The 23746-nt window shown below is 36.9% G+C and overlaps 1 protein-coding gene and 2 pseudogenes across 1 annotated transcript; all 3 read left to right on the forward strand.

The window, feature by feature from the left end:
* The first annotated feature begins 7433 nt into the window (after positions 1 to 7433).
* Positions 7434 to 8133, forward strand: LOC127137850 (ras-related protein Rab-2-B-like). Its single transcript, XM_051064273.1, has one exon. It carries the CDS (start codon positions 7501 to 7503, stop codon positions 8131 to 8133), a length of 633 nt encoding a protein of 210 aa, XP_050920230.1. The 5' UTR covers positions 7434 to 7500.
* A 12033-nt stretch (positions 8134 to 20166) lies between these two features.
* Positions 20167 to 20668, forward strand: LOC127137851 (auxin transporter-like protein 2; annotated as a pseudogene).
* A 205-nt stretch (positions 20669 to 20873) lies between these two features.
* On the forward strand, positions 20874 to 22057 carry LOC127137852 (probable aspartyl aminopeptidase; annotated as a pseudogene).
* The last annotated feature ends 1689 nt before the right edge of the window (positions 22058 to 23746 follow it).

The raw sequence follows: 23746 nt of genomic DNA on the forward strand, positions 1-23746 counted from the left end.
CGACGTTGGCAATTATATTAAATCACGCATTTAACATAATAAACAGTGAGCGGTATCTAGCAACACATCATTGCTACCCAAGTCACGAAAATGTCATGTGATCTAACAAAACCTCCTGTGATAATAATTATGTGTATAATTACCCCTTTGCCCTTATGTCTATATTGAACACAAGGTATAGACCATGTCACCCTTGTCCAGTTCAATATTGGGCCCATAGACATTTATCCTGTTAAGCAGGATTGGCAAATTCCATCTAGGACACTCATGTCCCTCAGCATGCTTCGTGGAGTACCTATCAACTGCCTTTATGGTTATCCAGTTACGGACAACGTTGGATCAGCAATAAAGCACTCGACTCTACATCTAGGATCCATAGTGGTTTCAGGTCGAAGAGTGGTATACACTATTATCACCATGAGAATAACTTATGACACTTTGCATAACTTTCTATATAGTATTCTCATAGCGGGTCAATCCAGTATGAATATTACTCTTAATATTCATGCCTATGTTTAAGACTTGATAACTCTTTATCCATGATCCATGAGACGTGATCATCAGTCTACAAACATAATAGTCTCCATGCTTTAATGTTATCCCATTTCATAATAAAGCTTGACTACGGACACTTTAAGAATAGTGTCCTTATGTTTAATGTGATCTCATGATTAAGTCATACTTGATACATTAAATGGACTATCTATTCCAGGGACTTTATTAAACAAACATAATAAAGAAAAATGCCTTTTATTATTAATAAATAATTCGATACAAGTACCAAAAGTATTGGCCTCTAGGGCTTACACCAACAAATTTATCATGTGATGAGATGGATTGGATGATTGATAGTGATATTTCTACTCATGTAACCTCAAGACGTGATCTTTTTTCAACTTACGAGTCCAGTGACTTTGGGTTGTTCGTACGGAAAATAATGGGCAAGCTAATGTCATCGGAATATGAGATATTCATGTTGAAACTAACAATGGGACTACTCTAGTTCTCAAAGGCATGAAACGCATTCCAGAACTTCGATTTAATCTTTTATCCATTAGAAAGTTAGATAATGAAGGATATGATAATTCTTTTTCGGCCAATGAATGGAAGTTAAAGAAAGGCTCAATGATGGTTGCTAAAGGAAAAAGGAATTCGAACAGGTATATCATCCAACTTGGGGTTTCTAAGTACTAATCGATACTTGTGACAATGATAGATCATATGAATTATGGCACAAGTGTTTGGGTCATATGAGTGAAAAAGGTTTGGGAATTTTGGAAAAGAAGAATTTGTTGTATGGTATTTCCGATGCAAAGTTGAGAAAATGTTCGCATTATTTGGTGGGTAAGCAAAAACGAGTTTCCTTATGTCATCCGAACCAAAGAGGAAATCAAAAGTGTTGGATTTAGTACATCCCGATGTGTGTGGTCCGATGAAGACACAGTCACTTGGTGGTGCATATTACTTTGTGATTTATAGTGATGATTATTCTCGGGAAACATGGGCTTATAGCTTGAAGAAGAAAGATCAAGTGTTAGATACCTTCAATTGTCGTTTCAAGCATCAATTGAAAGAGAAACGGGGAAAAAGCTCAAGTGTATCTGAACCGATAACAGGGGAGAGTATGTTGGAGTTTTTGACAATTATTGTCAAGAACAAGATATACGTCATCGAAAGTCTCCTCAAAAGACACCACAATTGAATGGGTTTTCCGAAAGAATGAATAAAACTTTGGTGGAAAGAGTGGGATGTTTACTTTCTCAATCAATGTTGCCGAAATACTTTTGGGAAGAAGCATTAAGCACGGTTGTGCATCTTTTAAACCTTACTCCATGTATGTTTTGTTGAAGTTTGATGTTCCAAATTATATTTGGAGTGGTAAAGATGTTTCCTACGACCATCTTCGGGTGTTTGGATGCATGGCTTATGCGCATATTCCTAATTTTTTTTCTTGTCTTTAATTTTAAAAATATTCATAATTTAACATAATCTATATTTGCTTATATACCATAACACCAATATTAATTAAAAAAGAATGAATATGAGATATTACAGTTAAGAATACTAGAAAGTAAGATCATCTTTGTGAGTGTGCATGATGAACTACCACATAAAAATTAAAATTTGACATATCTAAACCGTAGATAAAAAAGAATTCATAAAATATTTATCATAATTAAATTATAGTAAAATATGACTTTTGTTTGAATTGATATACTTAATTTATGATTAATCTAGACAAAGCCTTCAAAAATTTAAAACGAGTTTGAAGATAGAGTATATAATACAATATTTTAAAAAAGACTGAATAAGTAATACTGGTTAATTTTTGAAGAGGATGAATAAATAATACTTGTTGAAATTTAAAGAGGTTGATTAAAGAATATTTGTTAATTTCTAAAGATCCCGAGTGAAAAAGATATTTATTTAAATGAGTAAAGAATGTTTGTAAGAGTCTAAAAGCAAAAGAAAATAACATTTTCTTAACTCCTTAAAAGATAAGTTAAAGCGAGTATTTATTCTTACTTTAAAAATATCATTATAACGTGTAAGTTTAAATAACAATTGTTCTGTAAGTTTGAATAAAAAATGTTTTTTTTATAGAAATATTTTTAATAACAACTAAAAACTTACGCACATAAATTCGAAATTTTGGGTTTGAATTCCGAATAAAATATTCATTCTAATAATATTGACATTTTTCAATTGAATTATATTTTACGAAATAAACAAAATTAAATTAAATGTTTTTAAAAACTATTTATTGACAAGCAACTATCCTAAGTTAAATTATGCATGACCGAACTTTAAAAAATTATTAAAAAATTATTAAAAACTTAAATGAAATATTGAGTGGAAATGAGTTATTAAATAAATTTTTAATTTTTAATTCAAAAATTTGTTAGTGTTAGTCGCACATGGATGAGTAGTATACAAAAAGATGATAGTATTAGCATTTTAAAAGTATGGAATTCAATTAAAGAACCGTTTTTTAATGGCAAATAGTAATATACTATATAATAGACTTAAATGCTTAAATTGTTCCGGTAAGTTAGTGTATCTCTTTTTTCTTTTAATTAATTATTTTGTGCTAGAATCTTTTTGGTATTTATATTTAAAGTTAAAATTTACAGAAAAATTTGTACGTTTTCGGTTGAGATCTTAGATATAATTCAAATTAAGTTGTGTGGCTTAAGTCCAAAATTAATTAGAGTTTAGATTTTTACTTAGTTTGTTATTTTACTTAGTATTTAAATTACTTAGGTGTATATAAATAGGTATTTTGTAATTCAATATTATCATTCAATTCAATAATACAATTCTTATTTTCTTATCCTTTCTTTCTCTCCTCACTAAAAGTGTCTCAAACACTAACAATTGGTATATAGAGTTCCTGTTAGATTCTTGATCGTGTTTTCAAAAATCACACGTCAGAGATCGTGTTTCCGGGATCGTGGGTTGTTGTTGATCGATTGCTGCAAAGATGAATGGTAACAGAAATTTATCAAACTCCCTTCCAACTCTTGACGACAAGAATTGGCTTCGATGGAGAAAACAGATGCAATCTCTATTTGTCTTTCATGAAACCCTAGAAGTGATTACTAATGGTGTTACTGTGGTTGGTGAAGATGTAATTGATGCACAGAGAATCACTCACAAGGATGCCAAGAAGAAGGATTGCAAGACGGCGTTTTACATCCAATCGACGATTGATGCGACTAATTTTGACATAATCGCTCATGCTGAATCGGTGAATAAGGCATGGAATATTCTTGTCAGGTACTATGAAGGAGGCGAGAAAGTCATGGTTGTCAAGTTGCAAACTTTGCGACGACAATATGAATTGTTGTCGATGGGAGAAGACAAAAAGATTGCAGGCTATGTGTCGAAGGTGCAGAAACTCATCTATCTCATGAAGGGTTATGGTGAAACCCTAACTATTAAGATGATAGTTGAGAAGATAATGTGTACATTGACCTCTCACTTTGATCACGTTATCGTAGCTATTCAAGAATCTAACAATCTTGAAACCCTAAAATTGGAAGATTTGGTTGGTTCATTGGAGGCGCGTGAGATTAGGATTTTTGAAAGGAAAGGAGTTCAAGACTTGATACAAGCACTACATGCTTAGTCATGGAAGAAGAATGGTGGTTCCAACAAGTTTAAAGGTAAAATTGGCAAGACTCACGGCAAGAAGTCTTGTTCGAATTATCACAAGAATAAGGTTGATAACAGAGCTTCTAAATCCTCGAAAAGAGGAAAAGTAAATTCCTACCAGAAAGACAAAGAAGAGGAAAAAGGTGTTCAATGTTATAACTGCGAAAATAGGGTCACTTGGCCAAACATTGTTGGTACAGGAAAGACAAGGGATCGAAAAAAGTCAAGGAAGAATGAGCGACCCTTGCACGTCAAGATTTAGATGATTCTAATGATATGGTCGTTATGGTTGCAGTTGCAGATGACCATGTCGAATTCAAGATCTGGGTCCTTAACTCAAGCTGCTCGAATCACATTACTAGTTGAAAAGTATGGAAGTGACGAATACACATCCAAGATATTTGAAGCACTATGTGCAGAACGTGGTGTTGATCATGACGTAACTGCTTCTTATACTCCTCAACATAATGGAATAGCAGAAAGAAGAAACATGACCATATTGGACATGGCGAGATGCATGCTGAAGCGGGAGAATTTGCCAAAATCCTTATGGGGTGAAGTTGTTTCAAATGTTGTTTATATATTGAACATATGCCATACCAAGAAGTTGAAGAACAAGGTTCCTAAAGAAGTGTGAAGTGGCAAACGACAATCAGTGAGTCATCTGAAGATGTTTCGCTATGTGTGTTATAAGCATGTTCCTGATGCAAGAAGAAGGAAGCTTGATGATAAAAGTGAGCCTATGATTATGGTAGGATATCATAAGACTAGAGCACACAGGTTGTTCAATCCAATTAATTAGACGCTTATGATTAGTCGAGATATTGTGATTGATGAAAGTTCTGTCTGGGATTGGAATTCTAGTAATGCAATTCATAAGCCATTGATGAGCTATGATTTCGACGAAGCAAGTAATAATGCTGAAGTCGAAGATATTGTTGATATTCCAGTTGAAGTCAAATTTGTTCCGTATATACCCAACACAACCAAAGTCGAAGAGGTTATCTCTAGCAAAATTTAGAGATCTCAATGAACTAGAGCTCGTCCAACAAGACTTCAAGACTATGAAGTGGTTGGTGATGATGAAGTCACAACAGATGAAGAACTAGTTCAATTTTCCTTACTTGTATGTGTTGAACCAATCAACTATAACGAGGATTTAAAGAATATGAAGTGGAAGTCTGATATGGTCGAAGATTTATAAGCAATCGAAAGAAACAACACATGGGAGTTGGTCGAATTTCCAACCCATACAAAAGCTATCAAAATGAAGTGGGCGTTTAAGTTGAAGCACAATGTTGATGGGTCGATAACAAGACATAAAGCGAGATTGGTAGCTCGAGGATTTCTTCAGCAAGTATGACTCGTCTACTCTGATGTCTTTGCACTTGTCGCGAGATTGGAAACTGTTCCACTAGTGGTAGCCTTGACATGTAAGCAAGGTTGGTCGATATTTCACTTAGATATGAAATCGGAAATTTTTGAATGGACCTTTAAATGAAGAGGTGTATGTCACACAACCTCATAAGTTTGTGACTCAAGAGGAAACAAGGAAGTATACAAGTTGCACAAAGCGCTTTATGGTCTCAAGCAGACACCTAGGGTATGGAACAAGAAGATCGACTCATACTTGGTCGAATTGGGATTCGTCAAATGAAAATTTGAGTATGGTGTCTATGTTCAGGTTATGGCACAAGATATAACAATCATTTGAAGTTGGAGAAGCATGGAGAGGAAGACAAAGTCAATGCAACTTTGTTCAAACAAATTGTCGGATCTCTGAGATATGTGTGCAACAATCGACCTGATATATGTTTCTCAGTTGGATTAATGAGTAGATATATGAGTGAACCAAGGTGTCACACATAAAGGTTGAAAAAAGAATATTGAGATACTTAAAAGCATTCACAAACTCTGGAATTTTATTTCAATGAGACTCTAAAAGCAAAGAATCTATGGTTACTTATTATTCAGATGTTGATTGGTGTGGAGATAAGAAAGATCAAAGAAGCACTACTGGATATTTATTTTAAGTATTTGGTGCCCGAATCTCATGCTGCTCAAAAAAGCAACTTGTGGTGGCATTATCATCGTGTGAGGCTGAATATATAGCAAGATCCTATGTTGTGTGTCAAGCAATTTGGATCAGATCTGTGCTGAAAGAGATCGAGGTCGAAGTGAAGGAACCTATGGTACTACATATCGATAACAAGTCAGTCATAAAACTTGCGAAGAATCCAATTTTTCATGGAAGAAATAAGTACATAGAAGCTAGATTTCACTTCTTAAGGGAGAAGGTGAATTCAGGTGAACTTGAAGTAAGACATTGCTCAAGGGAAGCACAATTGACTAATATTTTCACCAAATAATTGAAGATCGACAGGTTCCTAACGTTGAGAAAGAAATTAGGAATAGTTCAAATCGACAATGATTAGTGTGTTTCGACAAAGTTGGATTATAGGGGGGTATGTTGAGATCTTAGATATAATCCAAGTTGAGTTGTGTGGCTCAAACCCAAAGGTAATTAGAGTTTAGGGTTTGTTACTTAGTTTGTTATTTTACTTAATCTTCAAGTCACTTAGGTGTATATAAATAGATATTTTGTAATTCAGTATTATCGTTCAATTCAATAATACAATTCTTATTTCTTTATTCTCTTATTTTCTCCTTATAAAAGTGTCTCGAACACTAACATTTTTTAAATATTTTTCTGTGAATTTTAATTTAAATGACGAATACAATTTTTTTTTAACATTTTAAAAATTATTTTATGAAAAAAATACAAGAACGAAAACTAAAACTCACAAATTTAGAAATAAAATATTTAAGCCTGTAAGAAAGTGAATTCCCTCTAAATTACAACAAATTTAAAGCCAACCCAAGAAATATATGTAAGAACCAAAAGATAAAAAGAGCACCAACATAAAAGAAAGAGAACAAACAATAACAAAAACTACCGACCAAGATGTCTCCATAAAAAACAGATTAATGAGTTTTCAATTTTGAATTTTGAATTTTCTTAATATTGGTTGTTAAAAATTTTTGTCCTCTATTTGGCAAAAAAAAGAAAAAGAATTTTGCCATCCAGCTTATCTTATTTCTCAATAGTATTTTGAATTTTGACTTAATACTTTTTTTTAAATACTTTTTTGAGTCAGTTAGTTACTTTTATTGTATCTTATAGTATATATTGTATCTTGATAGTTAGTTTTCCTATGATTTTCATCCTTATAAATATTGAATCACTTTTTCAAATCATCAACGCAACACCTCACTTTCTATATTGCCTCCTTCTCCTTTGTGACTTCTTTATTCTCAGTTCGCAAAAACCTAACAGAAAAAATGTCTTATGCATACCTCTTCAAATACATAATAATCGGAGACACCGGAGTCGGAAAATCATGCCTTCAACTTCAATTCACTGACAACCGCTTTCAACCCCTCCACGACGTAACTATCGGTGTCGAATTCGGTGTAAGGACGGTCACCATTGATAACAAACCAATCAAGTTACAAATAGGGGACACGGCAGGTCAAGAAATGTTCAGATCGATAACAAGATCATACTACAGAGGAGCAGCAGCTGCATTACTGGTTTATGATATAACAAGGAGAGAAACATTTGATCACATAGCTGACTGGTTAGATGATGCAAGGCAACATGCGAATTCGAGTATCACTGTTATGTTGATCGGAAACAAGTCCGATCTCAGTAAGAAGCGTGATGTAAGTACTGAAGAAGGCGAGAAGTTTGCGAAGGAGAATGGTTTGATGTTCATGGAGGTTTCTGCGAAAAGTGCAGAGCATGTTGAACATGCGTTCGTAAAAACAGCTGGAATAATATGTAAAAAGATTAAACATGGAGGATTTGATGTGGTGAATGAGAGTCATGGAATCAAAATTGGATATGGGGAAGCATCAGTAGGTAGGAATCATAAGCTTCCTTATGGTACTGGTGGAAGCTGCTGCACTTGAATTCAACATGTTCTTTCAATCTATGTGCTTCAAAGAAGTTCCTTTATCATTTTTTATTTATTAATTGTTTTGATTTTGTTATAATAAATTTTGGTTAATATTCTTGATTTTTTTTTGGATTTGGATATGATGTATGTAATTTGATTTTTATGTTTTGTTAGTAAAGTAAATTTAAATTTTATAAGATTTCTAATTTATGATTAATTATTGAGACTTTTGAATTAAGCCAGGTTGACACACAATTTAACTCATACAAGGTATATTATACTCTTGATTATATAATTAAATTTTTTTACCTTGAAATCTGTATTAGGTTATGTTTGATTTGTAGTATAAAATTTCGCCATATACGGTGATAGAATCTTTTCTCAAAATACCGAAGTTCTTTATCTTTTTTTTTTCCTTTCATTTAGAAGATATGATTATGTTAGTACAAGGAGTATTCTTCTCATATATGATAGTTTCAAGACAAATTGAGTGAATTCAAAGAACCCTTAAACCAGTCATAATAGTTTGTACAAAATATATTGGGGTGGTAGATAGTATGATTTTTTTTTTAAATAATCACTTTTTAAAAAAAATATTCTAAAATAATAAATATTTTATTTTTTTTTCCAAAATAACCACCTTTTAAAACAGATGCGTCAGATGAACTGACGCATTCATTTTGAAACAAGAGGAGGCGTCAATGGTGATGGCGCATGCTTTCAAAGCATTGCATGGAGGCGCCAGCAACCATGGCGCATATGCTTGTGCTTTGGTGTATGCGTCAATTCATCTGGCGCATACACCTTTGTATTATTATTTTTTTTAATTTTTAATTTTTTAATTTTCTTTTAATAAATAATGAAATATAATATTAAAAAAATTATTCATGATATAATTAAAGTTACATGGGATTGACAAAAATTTAACGACCGGCCCGATCGAAACGTCCCCCTGTTCCACATCCATGTGCGTTAGTTTGTCTTCGAGGTCTTCCACGATTTTCCTGAGATGTTTGGGGTCTTTGTGTGCTGATCTGATCCAATGATGGCTGGTGTGAAGGTTTGGCGGAAGTTCCAGCGGTATTTGATAGATGTGTCATCATTTGTTCCCAATAGCTGGGGGGCTCTGGCCAACGGCGCTTCCGTAATGTAGTTCGGTGCTCATGTTGCCGTAGTTGGGTCGATGTGGTTGGGTGAATTGTGGACGGTATAGTTGCCCGAATTGGGACATTGAATCATTTTGGAAACGAAGCAATGGTTCCTAGGGTGTATTATAGTTAAATAATGGTTGAGTGTTTTGGTGATGGAATATTTGGGTGGTCATTGGTGGGGGGCTACGATGAAGTGACTCATATGAATCATCTGGGATATAGACGGTTGTGGTTAATGCGTATGATTGTTGGTGGGTAGGGTTTGATTCTTGGTTTTGTGGTTGGGTGGGTGGCATGAATGAATTGCGAGGTTGTGTGTTTGGTTGTTGGGTGGGTGGCATGAATGGATTGCGAAGTTGGGTGTTTGGTTGTTGGGTGTATGTGGTGGGTTGATGGTGTGAGGTTGGTTGTTGGGTTTGGGTGGTTTGACATTGGTGTTGGACGGGGACTTGTTGTTGGGCGTATGATGACGAAGCTAGTTGGCGTGGATCAATCAAATATCGTGGCTCAGACATAAACTGTTGCGTTGTTACTGACCTAAACCATGTCATATATTGTTGAGTTGGTCTTGCACCATGTATGACTGGTTCGTTTAAGATGTGTTGTCGTCGATTCCTCCAATGACGACCCATCTCTTTTGGGAAGTCTCTCCAGTCGGAATAATCTCATTCGGCATCGACTCTATTTTAATGCCAATCTCCCAAACACATCGGAGGTTCTGGAATCTGTTGCTGCATGCCGAACTGCAGTTTTACCCGGTCACTCTGGTGAATCTCTGTAGCGGTGTATTCGTCACTTTATAATTTATTGATTAAATCAAAAGCAAAGTATACAAAGATAGAGTCGCCACCACACTTTTATTTATCCAAAGGAATGGCTAAAAAGCGAACAAAAGCCTAAGAAGTTTTACACATAGAAAACTAATGAAAGGTCAAAGATCTGAGTAAGGGGGTAATTATGCAAAGGGAAGGTGTTAGGCACCCAAAGCATCCTAGGTACTCCTAGGGAACCCTTTTCACAAATTGTTGCAAAAGATATTGTTTATGAAAATATTTATTGTGCAAACATTGATTGGGAGGATGAGAAAAGAATATACAATTTAGTTATTTTTGTGTTTGAACGGATGAACCCGTTGTCTACGTACCTTTCCATGGAAGGTAAGGATCAAAACGCCGTAGTTCGGCTAAAAGATTTCCAAAAAGTAAGTGGATTTATTTTAAACAAAAGCCCAAAGGTCTTTCATTATCCATGGGAGAAAACTCAACCTAAACAACCACAAGTCCACCATGTGAGAATAGCTTCGACATACTAGAGGGGTTAACCCTGTTTTCAGTATGGAAGTCTTACAGTTCGATCACTAAGGACAAAAGGTGAGATTCACATCAACCACTAAGATAATTGAGATCTATGGCTAATGTGTGAAAACTTATCAAGAATGGACAAAGCCATAAAACAATTGAATGAGTGAAATTAACCAATTAGGATTATTCACAAAAGGAAGTCAAAGTATGATTAGGTTCAATTCAAAAGAAGTATTATGAAAATGAAGTTTGAAAAATCAGAGGCTTAAGGCCTAGGTTTCTAATTTGAAAAGAAATGAAAATGTTTGCACAAAGTTTTCTGGTTTGGGTTAACATGCAAATGGAGGTTTAAAGAACAAAAAGGTGGAGGTTAAGGGATGCAAAACTTCTTAGATGTTCACCTCTTGAGATCATATGTAGATGATCCAAGTGATTCCTTTGGAAAAGGCAACAAATGAATAACAAATAAACAACATAAATGGATACCAGATGCCAATCAATGGACTTACACCAATCTTACAAAACAAAACATGGATACCAGATGCCAATCAATGGACTTACACCAATCTCACAAAACAAAAATGGATACCGGATACCAATCAATGGATTTACACCAGTCTCACAAAACAAAACAAGGATACCAGATGCCAATCAATGGACTTACACTAGTCTCACAAAACAAAAATGGATACCAGATGCCAATCAATGGACTTACACCAATCTCCAAGGAATGATCATAGGAAACAATTGCCAATAGCTGGACTTACAATTGACTCCTCACAAGAAACAAATAACAAATGCAATAAGCAAGAGGAAACAAGTTGCCAATAAATGGTCTTACACTCGACTCCAAGGAAATAGGATGTCAATCAATGGTCTTAGTCCCAACTCCTACCAGATCATAGGAAACAACTGCCAATAAATGGACTTACAATTGACTCCTCAATGGACAAACAAGATGTCACAAAATATGAACAATGATCATGAAATGATATACAAGTAATGAAAACAAATGCACAGAGGCACACACAAACAATTATGCACATATGGGCAAACAAACAACAAGCAACCAATTAGCACACACTATACACAATCAATGGGCTCAAGCAAGGTTAGGCTTTAGAAACAAGCCAACTGGAATGGGGTGTTTTGAGCTCCTAACCCTAACATTGAGAGTTAGGGTGAAGCAGATGAAATGGAGATGAGGGTTATGCCTCATAGCTCTTATCCATGGCCTGGGAGAGCTTTAAACAATAGAAAGTGTGGGAGTTCAGAATGAAGGAACTCTTCTCCACAAATGATTGACTCTATAAGATCTTGGGTTCTTATTCACAATGCATCAACACATGGTGTGAGCAAAGTGAATGACACAACTGAATAGCAGGGGATGGATTACACATCCCTTTTATCTGCCAATTGCCTCTTAAGAGGACTTTACCTGCTTGGCACAAAATTAAACAAACAAAAACATGGCCTCTTAAGGAGGGCTTCAGACAGGTGCCTGCCAAAGTAAAATGGCAGGTCTTCCAGACTACATGTAGATTAGGGATTATACCTAAGTGGTATGCCAACCACAAGCAAAGCAAAGCAAAGTTCAAATGAACTTAAAGCAACTTAAGTACCTGTGTAAACAACTAAACCAATCAGTACAATACTCAGACAAACAGTCAACAATCAATAACAAACAGACAATCCCAATGTACAAAGTATAAGCCATAAGGCAAACACAAGTGAGTTATCATCAACCTACAAAACAGCAAATGTTAGCAATCAAAAGCAAATATCAACAATCAAATGATGAAGCATCATCAACCATGGACTATTGGATGCTTGAACCTGAAATTCAAAGCTCACATGTAAGTACAAACCACTAGGTCAAAGCCTAGGGTCAAAGGTGAAGAAAAAATTCAAAACAGGAGCTGAAATTCAACATAATGCAACTTCAAACACATATTAACATGTCCTAAAAAGGCTCACAACAAAATCATCAAGCAAGGCCATGTATCAAGCAAGAGAAGCCAAAGACAATTTCAAAGCTCATATTTGGACATTGAGAATGAAAATTCCAAATCAAAACAGAAATGATTCAAATAATTCTGGAAAAATTCATGAGCATTCAACACATCCAACATGATCATCATACAAAAAGTCAGAAGCATCCAAGATCATTTGGCATGGAAATTAAATTGCACAAGTTGGACAATCAAATGTGTGACACAAATTGTCACACCATGCAAACACAAGCATAAAACAGAAATGGTAAATGGGAAAAATACCAAACCAAGCCTACAACATCCATCAATGTGTCTAGAATCATTATGTAAAATTTCATGTCCATTGGATTAAAATCAAGCATTTCACAATAGAAAGAGTAAGGCAATGTCACAAATGCACATGTGTTCAATCACCCTAGAGCAAATAAAATTCCAGCCATGCACAACTTTCAAACTCATGATCATTAAAAACTAGACAAAACAAGGATCATTTTGCAAAAAATTGGGGATTAATTGATGCATTTTTCAATTTGTTATGGATTTTAGAAGTTGATGGAAAAAATAAAAAAAACATATGAAGCATGGCATGTAATATGGAGGGAAAACATGAAAAGAATGAACAATTTGAATATTTTGCAATCGGCAGGAATCGAACTATGTCAAAATTCAAATGAAATGCGCGCTAACACATGAAACGACGCCGTTTCCATAAAACCCTAAGCCTGCGTAAATTTGGACGGTTCAAACCGACGCTATTTGCCAAAACCGACGCAATTTTTCCAGAAACCGTCACAATGCATGCATCTTCATCTTCTTCATGATGAAGATGATGAATGTTCATCCTCAAATTTCCAGAAATTCCAGAAATGTCCAGAAATCCACAAAAAGCATATCATTTTCAAATCCTTATTACATGTACATCATAGATCAACCAACAATTCATTCTAAAACATCATAACAAGTGTGAATCGAGCATGAACATTTTTGGATGCAAAACTTCAAATGCACATAACTCGGTCAATAATGCTCCATTTCACACGATTTTTGGCTCAAAATTCTCAACAAACAAAGATCTACACGAATATACTCATGAACTGAAGAATTATGAAGGTCGAAAATCATACCTCTTGAAGAGCAGGTTCTTGTTTTGCACGTTGCACAGCTTGTAATGATCCAAATCCAGTCCAGAATGCTTGTGATGATGTTTGATGAAGAAAAGGAAGCTTGAACACGTGTAGATCTAGCTTAATCTTGAATTTCCATCTTCAACTTCATGAGCTTGCTATGCATAATTCTTGCTCGAATTCAACAATTCAACACTTGATCTGCACTCAATTCATACCAGAGAACAAGAATATGACATAAAATTGCAATGTTATTTGGAAAAAAATTGAATTATGAATGAGCGAAAATTTTGGAGGGAGAGAGAATTTGGATCTTGAAATGGTGAATTGTGATTAACCTCCTTCAATTCTGTTATGATTAGAGTATATATATGCTCTACTAATCACCTTGCTAATCCATGTTTAGTTTGGTTAAGTGAAATAAGGTGTTTTTGCAAATTTTTGAAAATGCATGGTGCATGGGATAATTACACGTGAACAGTACCATTCCTTTGATCATTTTCACTTAAAATCCTTTTTTAAACTCAATGGCAATGGTAGAAAGTCCATACAATGCACCATTTTTGAATTTTGCAATTTCCCTCCAAAAAAGTCATGGATCAACAAGTGGTCATGTGATGAGATTTTATGTAATGTGATGCATGATTTGGAAATTAGAGGTCAAGAGAAAAATATTGCAAAAAGAACCACTCAATTTGGAGCTATGAATCAAAAGATATGCTCATTTGAAGTTCCGTGTACATTTGGCAATGATTGGATCATATCTCCTCAACCATTCATCAGATGCTCATGATCTTGGACTTTTTGGAAATGGGAGAAAGAGATCTTCAACTTCCATGTTGGACAAAATTTCATTTGAAGCTTCTTTGATGTTGGAAAGTTGAGTTGAAGTTGGATCAAAAACTTGCCATTTTTGGAAAGTTGAAATTATAGGTCACTTTCCATTTTTGGAAACTTTTGACTTGACTTCAAATTCTTCAACTTTGATCTTTGAAATGATGAATAAGCATGATTTGAACATGAATGGGATGAATAAACTCAATTTCTCAATTCAAAATCCACAGTTGACTTTTCAGTTGACTGCACTGGTCCTTAGATGACCTGAAAATGTCCTGATGAATTTGGGGCCTTTGCCACTTGGGAACTTGCTCCAAAATGAACCTATAGCTCAAATAAGCTCAATGGAATGATCACATGACCCATATCTCAATGGAAACTTCATCTCTTGTACACAAGATTCACTTGAATTGCCTTGACTGTTGATTGCTTAAGCTGCAAGTAACAAAGGTTAATGACATATTTTTGTACATTTTGGTTAGTGATTAAAAAAAAGAAATGATATACAAATGCAAGCCATGCTGGGTGATCAAGAACCAACTCTCAAGAGATCCCACCCACAGGGAAGGAAGCAAGGTGTCCAATGATCCTTGAGGCAATGCAATGTTATGATATGATGCCATGAGGGATCTTAGGGACAAAATTGGGGTCTTACAGATGCCCCTATTTAAGGTCATTCTAGCCGAAGAAATGAAGGTTAAAATCTTCATCTCGACGCGGTAGAATGGGCTTAAATAACAGTAATGAGACAAATTTTGGTCCCTAAGAGACCTCATGATGCAAATGTATGCATGCAAAAGAAACAAACTCTGTGTGGAATACTGGTCCACAAAGAAGAAAAGACGATCCATCAGAGTAATACACTCACCAGGAACACAGACTCTAACAGGACTCTCATGGGGATAAGAACAAGAATGCGTGAGCAGGACACGACTCTGAATTAGTGGAAAATTGAACTAGACACAACGAATGGAGACCTCACTGGGGAGTAAAGGACTCAAACTGGGGAAAAGAGTTCCAAAGGAAGACAGATCCAATGGAAAGACTCAAGCTGACTCAAGCTATCCACAAAGGATACTTCGGATGAAAATCCGGACTCGGACTAGGAAAAAGATTCACACAGAACCTCCCTGCCGGGGAAAACATGCATATATTGGGGAAAACGCCAATATAGCACAACGGTAAAATCACAACAAAAACTCCGCTGGGGAATGTCTAACAAAGACTCTCCAGGGGAAGCAAAAAGATGAGGTGTTACCGGTTAGTGAGTAACAACCTCAGGAAGAATGAATATCTAAGACCTGTGTAAGGGTGAGAGATATCAATCGACCAAAACATCTGAGGAAGACCTGAAAAAGGTATATCACTCAGGAAAAATCTGACTCCACAGGGGACCAAGGTCATAATAGGGAGCAGAAAGGAAGGAACACCAAAGATACCGGGTTGTAGGCATATAACAGGTGACCGACCAAAGCGTGAATTGGTGTGTGTTCCAAGACACTTATCATCCCGAAGAAAGCTGGAAAAGCAGACTTGTTTATAGGATGGACATTCAATTCTATAAAGAATGCGAATCATACTCAATTGGGGAAACGAACAAAGAATTCAACCAAAGAGTGCATGAGATATATTATCTATAGCCGTCAAAACGTAGATAATATACTCGCATGGAAGATTATCCATAACCGGGTTGTAGGTTGTTAAAGGATAGATCGACCGAAAACGTGAATTGGTTTGTGTTCCAAAACACTCATCACCCTGAAGAAAGCTGGAAAAACAGACTTGTTTATATGATGGATATTCGATCCCACAAGGAATACGAATCTTACTCGACTGAAGAAAGACAAAACTTCAACTGAAGAGCGCGTGAGGTATATTATCTATAGCCGTCAAAACGTAGATAATATACTCGCATGGAAGATTATCCGTAACCGGGTTGTAGGTTGTTAAAGGATAAATCAACCGAAAAGAGAAACAATCGTTACCAACAACAAAAGGGTAGACGAGAGATGACTCACTGGGGATAAATTGCAAGCATACGGCAACTATCCAAACAAAAGGTGTAGAATATTCGACTCCGCAAAGGGACGACGAATCTTACTCGACTGGGGAAACACGAAAGACTTTGACTGAAGAGTGCATGAGATATATTATCTATAGCCGTCAAAACGTAGATAATATACTCGCATGGAAGATTATCCATAACCGGGTTGTAGGTTGTTAAAGGATAGATCGACCGAAAACGAAAGGCATCGGAATACCAAACTAGATATGATAATGATGACCAATCAAAAGGGACAACAAACATTACCGGCAAACGGTGAATGAAAGAGGACCCGCTGAGGATAAAATTGCTTACTCGGAGCAAATACCCACAAGGAAGGGAAAATCAATACCGCCAACTGGGTAATGATAACCGCAAAGAGGGGATTACATCTACCGGTTAGTAGGCAGAAAACCACTGAAAAGTAACCATCATCGGTTGGGATGAACACAAGGTTAATTCTGCAAGGAGAGAAAATAGGGTTTACAACTACCAAGATGATGGGTAGAAAACCAAAGATTCCGCTGAGGAACAAAGAGAGAAAAATAGGATTTACAACCACTGAATACTGGGTAGAAAACCACAAAATCCGCCATCAACCAGAATGAACCACAAAGGTTACCTCTGCCAGGGGATGTAATTAGGATTTATAACTACCGGTTAGTAGGTAGAAAACCGCACAGATAGGACTTACGACTACCGGTTTGTAGGTAGAAGGCCACAAGTTCCACCGAAGATAATATGAATGAGTGTCGGTTAGTAAGCAACTATTCATTTATACCACAGGGAAGCACAAGAGACAGTTGAAAAAAGGCCAATTTAGGATCGAACTAAAAGGCAAACTGAATCAAGACTCATTCCAATGAGGAAAGACCTCAAAAGGGAAAACCCATCCCATTATGTGTGTTGGGAGGGAACGGAAACAACCGTCATCCATGAGGATATATCTCAGTGGGGAAATGCAGAAGGAAAGGACAGACTTTTTCTGCTTAAAGGGTTGACTCTATGTTGAGAGATTAGACCCCCGACATCTGCTTGGGGAGATCCACTAGGGAGATCTATATCACCACTTAGCAGGAGACAACAATCAAAAGATATACGGCAAAAAATGCAACATGAATATCTGAATGTTATGATTATGCATGAATATGCGTGATTTATGTTTGATGAATGCTGACAAAACAACCATTTCTAACACAAACAGGCCCAGGAATCAAACGTCTGGTACTACACCACAGGAGAGAAAGCCAGGATCGCCAGAGAATAAACAATCTGCCGGGATCAAAGACAACAAGGATCATCTGCAAGGATGGATCATTAGTCTCAACTGGGAAAAGAAGGAGCTCACTGCGCAGGCAAGAACTTCTACGGAAACAGAACACACAAGTAGAATCTGGTCGCACAAGCAACTCTACTGGGGGATACTGTCAGCAACTCCAATGGGGATAAATCCATTGAGGGAAAACAGATCACACGAGTAGGTTCTGCCACACGGGCCACTCTACTGGGGATCAAAAACATCAGGAAATCAACCCAAATCTCTGCAGGGGAGAAAATCATTACAGATACAATCCGCCATGCCACAAATCTACTGGGGATTTATCTGAGGCAGAGAAGGAGAGTTGGGGATCAACCACCAAAGACTGAACCTTCCAAAAGGAACCACAACTGCTGAGGAGGCAAGAATCACTGCTCTGCTGAAGGGAAAAAGAGGTATAAACCTCAACAAGCACCCTGATGAGGAGAGGCAGCATAGATGAAGTACATCATACCGACAACTCCGATGGCGGCTTCACTGAGGAGAATGACGAAGTTCCGGGATATCAACCCGCCAACTACTGAATCTTCCGAAAGGAAAGCACCCACGCTGGGGAGAGAATGCTGCAAGAGAGTGTCATACCCCGATTTTGCTCCTGAATTTTTTATGTTTGTTTGGCATGCTGGGCCTAACCTTGCTTTGGTTTTATATGAGGATTGGTTTTGATTCAAAGTCATGGTGTTGTGATTGTGGATACCTCTATGGTCTGGGTCATCTGAACAATCAAGTTTCTTGTGTTTCTAGCCACTTGCCAGTCATGTTTTTTGGTTCATGGATATCTCTTTCAAATCCTAACCTTATGGTCTCATTTCATGGTTCCGTTCACTACCAGTCAAGTTATTTTCTTTTCAAGAGTCAAACATTCAAGTTATGATTAAACCAATTGTGAAACCAACTTCAAACCATTTTATTAATCCATTTCAAATTTATTTCATTACATTTTGATTCCATACAAAAAATACACAAAAATTGACACTTTGACCAATTGTTGACTTTGGTCAACAGTTGACTTTTTGGTCAACTTTGACCAAAGTCAACCCAAATCCATTAAACCTCAATTCCATCATAACCATTGTTTCATTATCCATTTACACAAGAAAATACAAAAAATTGCATTTTTGACCAATTGTTGACTTTGGTCAACAGTTGACTTTTTGGTCAACCTTAACCAAAGTCAACGCAACCTCTTTGCATCCTAAAATCCTAAGGCTTCCATCATGAACCTTAATCCATCACTCCATTGTTCATGTTTGCTTGCTTCCATCATGAGTGCTTCATTTGCAAGTTATCCTTGGCCAACCACGTTTATGTTCATACCATGCCTACAAGAGCAGTCAAACTATGCAAAAACAATCCTTCGTGGCGATAACTAAGGTTAAATGAACAAACATCTCAGCTTCAAGTAATTCCTGTTGATTACAATTCACCAACTTGCAATGGCCTTGGACTTGTGTCAATTCTTCCCTTAAGAAGTTTGGCATCTCTATATATTGGTGTTGATGTGATACAATTAATAGGTTTTCCAATTGGCTTTGAGGGTTGGTTCTGCAAAACTGTGTTTCGGTGGCAGCACTACAATTCTGCAATGGTATCCGCTGCAGCGGGCGTTTCGTGCAGTACGGTACCTTACAGCAGCATTGCGCTTTGCAGCATGGTTTCTACAACAGTTTATAAACAACACTAATATTTCGTAGCAACATTGGCATTTTCGTGGCAGCACCGTTATCTCCGCAGCAGCATCTCCTTTAGTACCATAAAATTTGGTGTAACGCCTGTTATAAACCCGTCCTCCATGGAACTTAACTTCAGGGCTGTCCCATGCCGATGAAAATGTCACAGTTGCTGCAATAGCTTCTCCAATGGATGATCCTGGTTCTGAAGTCCATGATGTTTCAGCAGAATTCAGATGGTCAAATGGGTCGTGTTGTTTAACTTCATTCCACATGTCCTTGGCAGAGATGTCGTTGTAAGAACTAGATATAACAAAGACAAGGCATTATGAGATATGAACATGTTCAGTCTCTTCTGCTACAATTGCACATGTGACCGGAGATTGTTCATTTGCAGTCTTACGATGTAGAAGCTCACCAAGCTACAGCCATGACTCAAGATCCTGCAGCATCAAACGCAACGAGTTTTGCGTAAATTCACCAAGTTTCGATGTAATAAGATGGCATGAACAAAGAAGAAAAAGCTTACCGTAAGTGAATGTCGGCATTGTCATTACGACAAACCCAACTGTGGCCCTGCAAGAATTAAACCAAATCACAATGCTCACTATCAAAACCTGATCAACAAGAATCAACACTTGGAAAGGAAGAAGAGTAAGAACAAGATCATTCATTCAGTGTCAAGAATTTTCTCTAGCATGGTGGTTCTGTTTGGGATGCGTGGTTCAGTTGTGCTTCAAATCAAGTGGCTCAAGTTTTGTTGACACTGCCATTTTCTTCCTCTCAACTTCGTATGCTATCTGGAATCTTGCTTCAAATATTCCGTGGAGTTCTTGGAAGCTGAACTGCTTATCTCATCAGTGTCCTATATGTTGAGTACCGAACCGGAAAAGAAAAGGAAAATGTTAATTTCAAGAACCATGTTATTCAGTGGTTTGAAGTGATTGATGGGTTACTGGGTCCATTTTGGAAAGCATTGGGTCTAGCTTTCAACTGTACTTTCCTTCTCTTTGGATATGTGATTCAGCTTATAATTTGTGCAAGCGCCATCTACTACAAATGACAACTTGGACAAAAGAACTTGGACTTACACATTTGGAGTATGTTGAGCAGATTGATGCCATAGAAAATCAAGTGACTGAATTTGAAGCAGTGGTCTCTATGCTCGATAAATATGTGTCTCTGTTGGAATCAAAATTCCTATCTGATTACCAAACCGAAAGTCCATCATCCTAAATGTGGGTTTTAAACAAAGGTCCGCATCTGTGATATGGGGTGCGACCAAGAGGTTTTTGATTTAGCTGAAACTGAAACATGATCGCAATTGACCAGGTTTCTTTGCAATATCAAGAGACGTGATGCGACTGCAACCAATTATGAAGCGCTTTCCTCTCTGCAACTGTTCAGACCTTACTTGACAAACTTGCTTCCAAAGAGTTTCTTGATTACATCATAAACACAAAGCTCAATGTCTCACTCTTGAAACAGTTAAGAGCAACATTACACACTTTTCAACATGTGCTAGACGCTGCAGAGGAGAAGCAAATCAACACTCTTTCTTCCAAACAATGGCTCTCATGTCATGAAAGAACTCAGCGTCGTTGCGGAACACCTCGAGCTTTACATCCATCGCTCTCCCTCACCGATCGCACTTAATCACACCCTATGTCCAATCATGGAAGCACCACCCTATACTTTTACAGTTGCTTACAAGCAAACTTGAGTGTGAACCAGATGACATTTGTGATTTTGAATTGCAAGTTTGTGATACACAACCAAGCATGATTGCTGGAGCCGCCAAGGAGTTTGTATTTTCAGGACGGCTTGATAACCTATGCATGTCATTTTGCTCATTGAAGGCATTAATTGATGCTACATCCTCTGACAGCAATCTTGAGGAAGAGCCTGGCATTAGAATGGTGGCTTTGTTTGACCATGAGGAATGTGGATCTAACTCTGCTCAAGGAGCCGGATCTCCTGTAGTGCTAGATGCTTTGTCGAGGATTACATATTCCTTCAGCCCAAATTCCAAGTTTCTCGAGAAAGCAGTACAAAAAAAGCTTCCTTGTATCTGCTGATATGACACAGGCACTACACCCGAATTACATGGACAGGCATGAAGAAAACCATCAGCCTAAACTACATGGAGGACTTGTCATTAAGCAAAACGCAAACCAACGCTATGCAACCAATGCTGTCACATCCTTCATTTTTCGGGAGATAGCATCAAAACATAATCTTCCTGTTCAGGACTTTGTGGTGCGCAATGACATGGCCTGTGGTTCAACAATCGGTCCTATTCTTGCAAAGTGGCATAGGGATTCGAACTGTTGATGTAGGTGCACCTCAGTTGTCAATGCATAGCATCCGTGAAATGTGTGCTGTTGATGATGTGAAATATTCATATGAACATTTCAAGGCCTTTTTCCAGGAATTCTCTCTTCTCGATGCTAATATTGTTGTGGACATCTAGGCTATATATTCACTGAAGATTTTCCCATCCAACTATGACTTGCAAGATAAACAACAGCAAATGCCAGCACAATCCGTGTTCTAACCATAACCTTCCATGTTCCATTTTGATCCTTGAATAACCAGTGATGAACCTGTGAAACCATGCCAAAACAATGCATAAGTTCAAAATCAGTATGGCTGCATAATGCACATCAAAATTAAGACATGTCCACAAACTAACCAATGTCCAAAGAGTCCTCTAGCAGTCCAACCATGTCCTCTGCTCATCACTCTTGGCTTGAACCTACAATAGCACAACAGGACCATAAGAAATACCTAGTTGCCACATGCCTAACTTGGACAATGAAACTCAAAACCCATCAATACATCTGCAACAATAAATGACCATTCATCTTGCTCAATGTAACATGCCAACTGCAGACCTTAGTCACCCTGCTACACCAAGCGTAACATCAAACCATGAACCTACAAGCCACAGCCAAAATCACAAACCATCCTTCAGATGTTGAAATCAAACCAAGCCCTCCATTTTCACTGCAGTAAAAAGGCAAAATTAATTACCAAGCAGTTAATTCAAGAAATATTCCCAAATTGGAATAGAAACAAAACAGAGAGGAATGCTCAGATGCTCAGGTTACCTGTTCCAAGTCCAAACATCAAAGAGGCCAATCCAATTTCTGAACACCGAAGGGACTTCACAGAGTTACTTCTTTTGAACAGCAAGGCCCCTTTTGAAACCCTAATTCACAGAGGATAAAAGAAGAAGAGAAATCAGTAAGAGGTGGGGGGCGAAATTGAGGAGAACAACAGAAAGTTGGAAGCGAATCAAAAAACTTGGAGGCGGAAGAATCCCAAAGACGAACCCTAAATCCCAAAAAAAATCAAAAGAGCCAATATTGGAAGGGAGGAGGCGGAAGGTTTAAGCACCTGGTTCATCGTCGTCATCGAAGGTGAGATTTCTGCTTGATGTCTTTGTGAAACCGTAGATTTACGCTTTTGTTGCTTAACGTTGTTGAGTGATGGGTAAGCGAAGGGTACGCGAGAGAGGGGTTTGAGAGATAGGTGCGAGCGATTTTGAGAGCAGAGGGAGATTTCATTGGAGAGAGCTTTGAGGAAGAGAGATTCTGGGTTGAGGACGACGAGAGGTTTTTTTTCCTTACTGTGTTTTCTTTTTTTTCTGTTTTCTTGCCTTTTTTTAATTAAATTTCTTTTATTTAAACAGAGATAAATAAATAAATAAAAACCACAAAATTTGTAATATGTTTAGCATTTCTTTTTTTCTTTTATTACAAAGTGTATATTAATGTTGTTTAGTTTAGTTAGGCTGTCCAGTAACATTAGCCTATCCCCTCTTTTAATTGATTTGTTTTCTAAACTGTCTCTAGCTAGTTCTGTTTATATCCCCAAGTGTTTGCTAAAATGATAACTGATCTTGAGTGGCCTAGTGGAGAGAGTTTAGTTGCATAATATTAGGTGGGGAGGGTTCAATACTCATGTGTGATACCTTTTGCTTCTTATTTGATTTTATCTTCCTTTAGCATTTTTTATTCTTTTAGTATTTTGTTAATATCCTTTTTATGTTTATTATAATTTCATTTGTTAATAATGCATAGTTATTGCATTTGAATTTAGTTCAAAAAACCATTTTTTCAAACTATAAAAATCATACTTTCTCGATTTAATATCGAGCCCTTTTTTCACACCCTCGTAAG

Source organism: Lathyrus oleraceus, chromosome 4 (genome assembly GCF_024323335.1).
Source record: "Lathyrus oleraceus cultivar Zhongwan6 chromosome 4, CAAS_Psat_ZW6_1.0, whole genome shotgun sequence".
Classification (NCBI taxonomy): domain Eukaryota; kingdom Viridiplantae; phylum Streptophyta; class Magnoliopsida; order Fabales; family Fabaceae; genus Lathyrus; species Lathyrus oleraceus.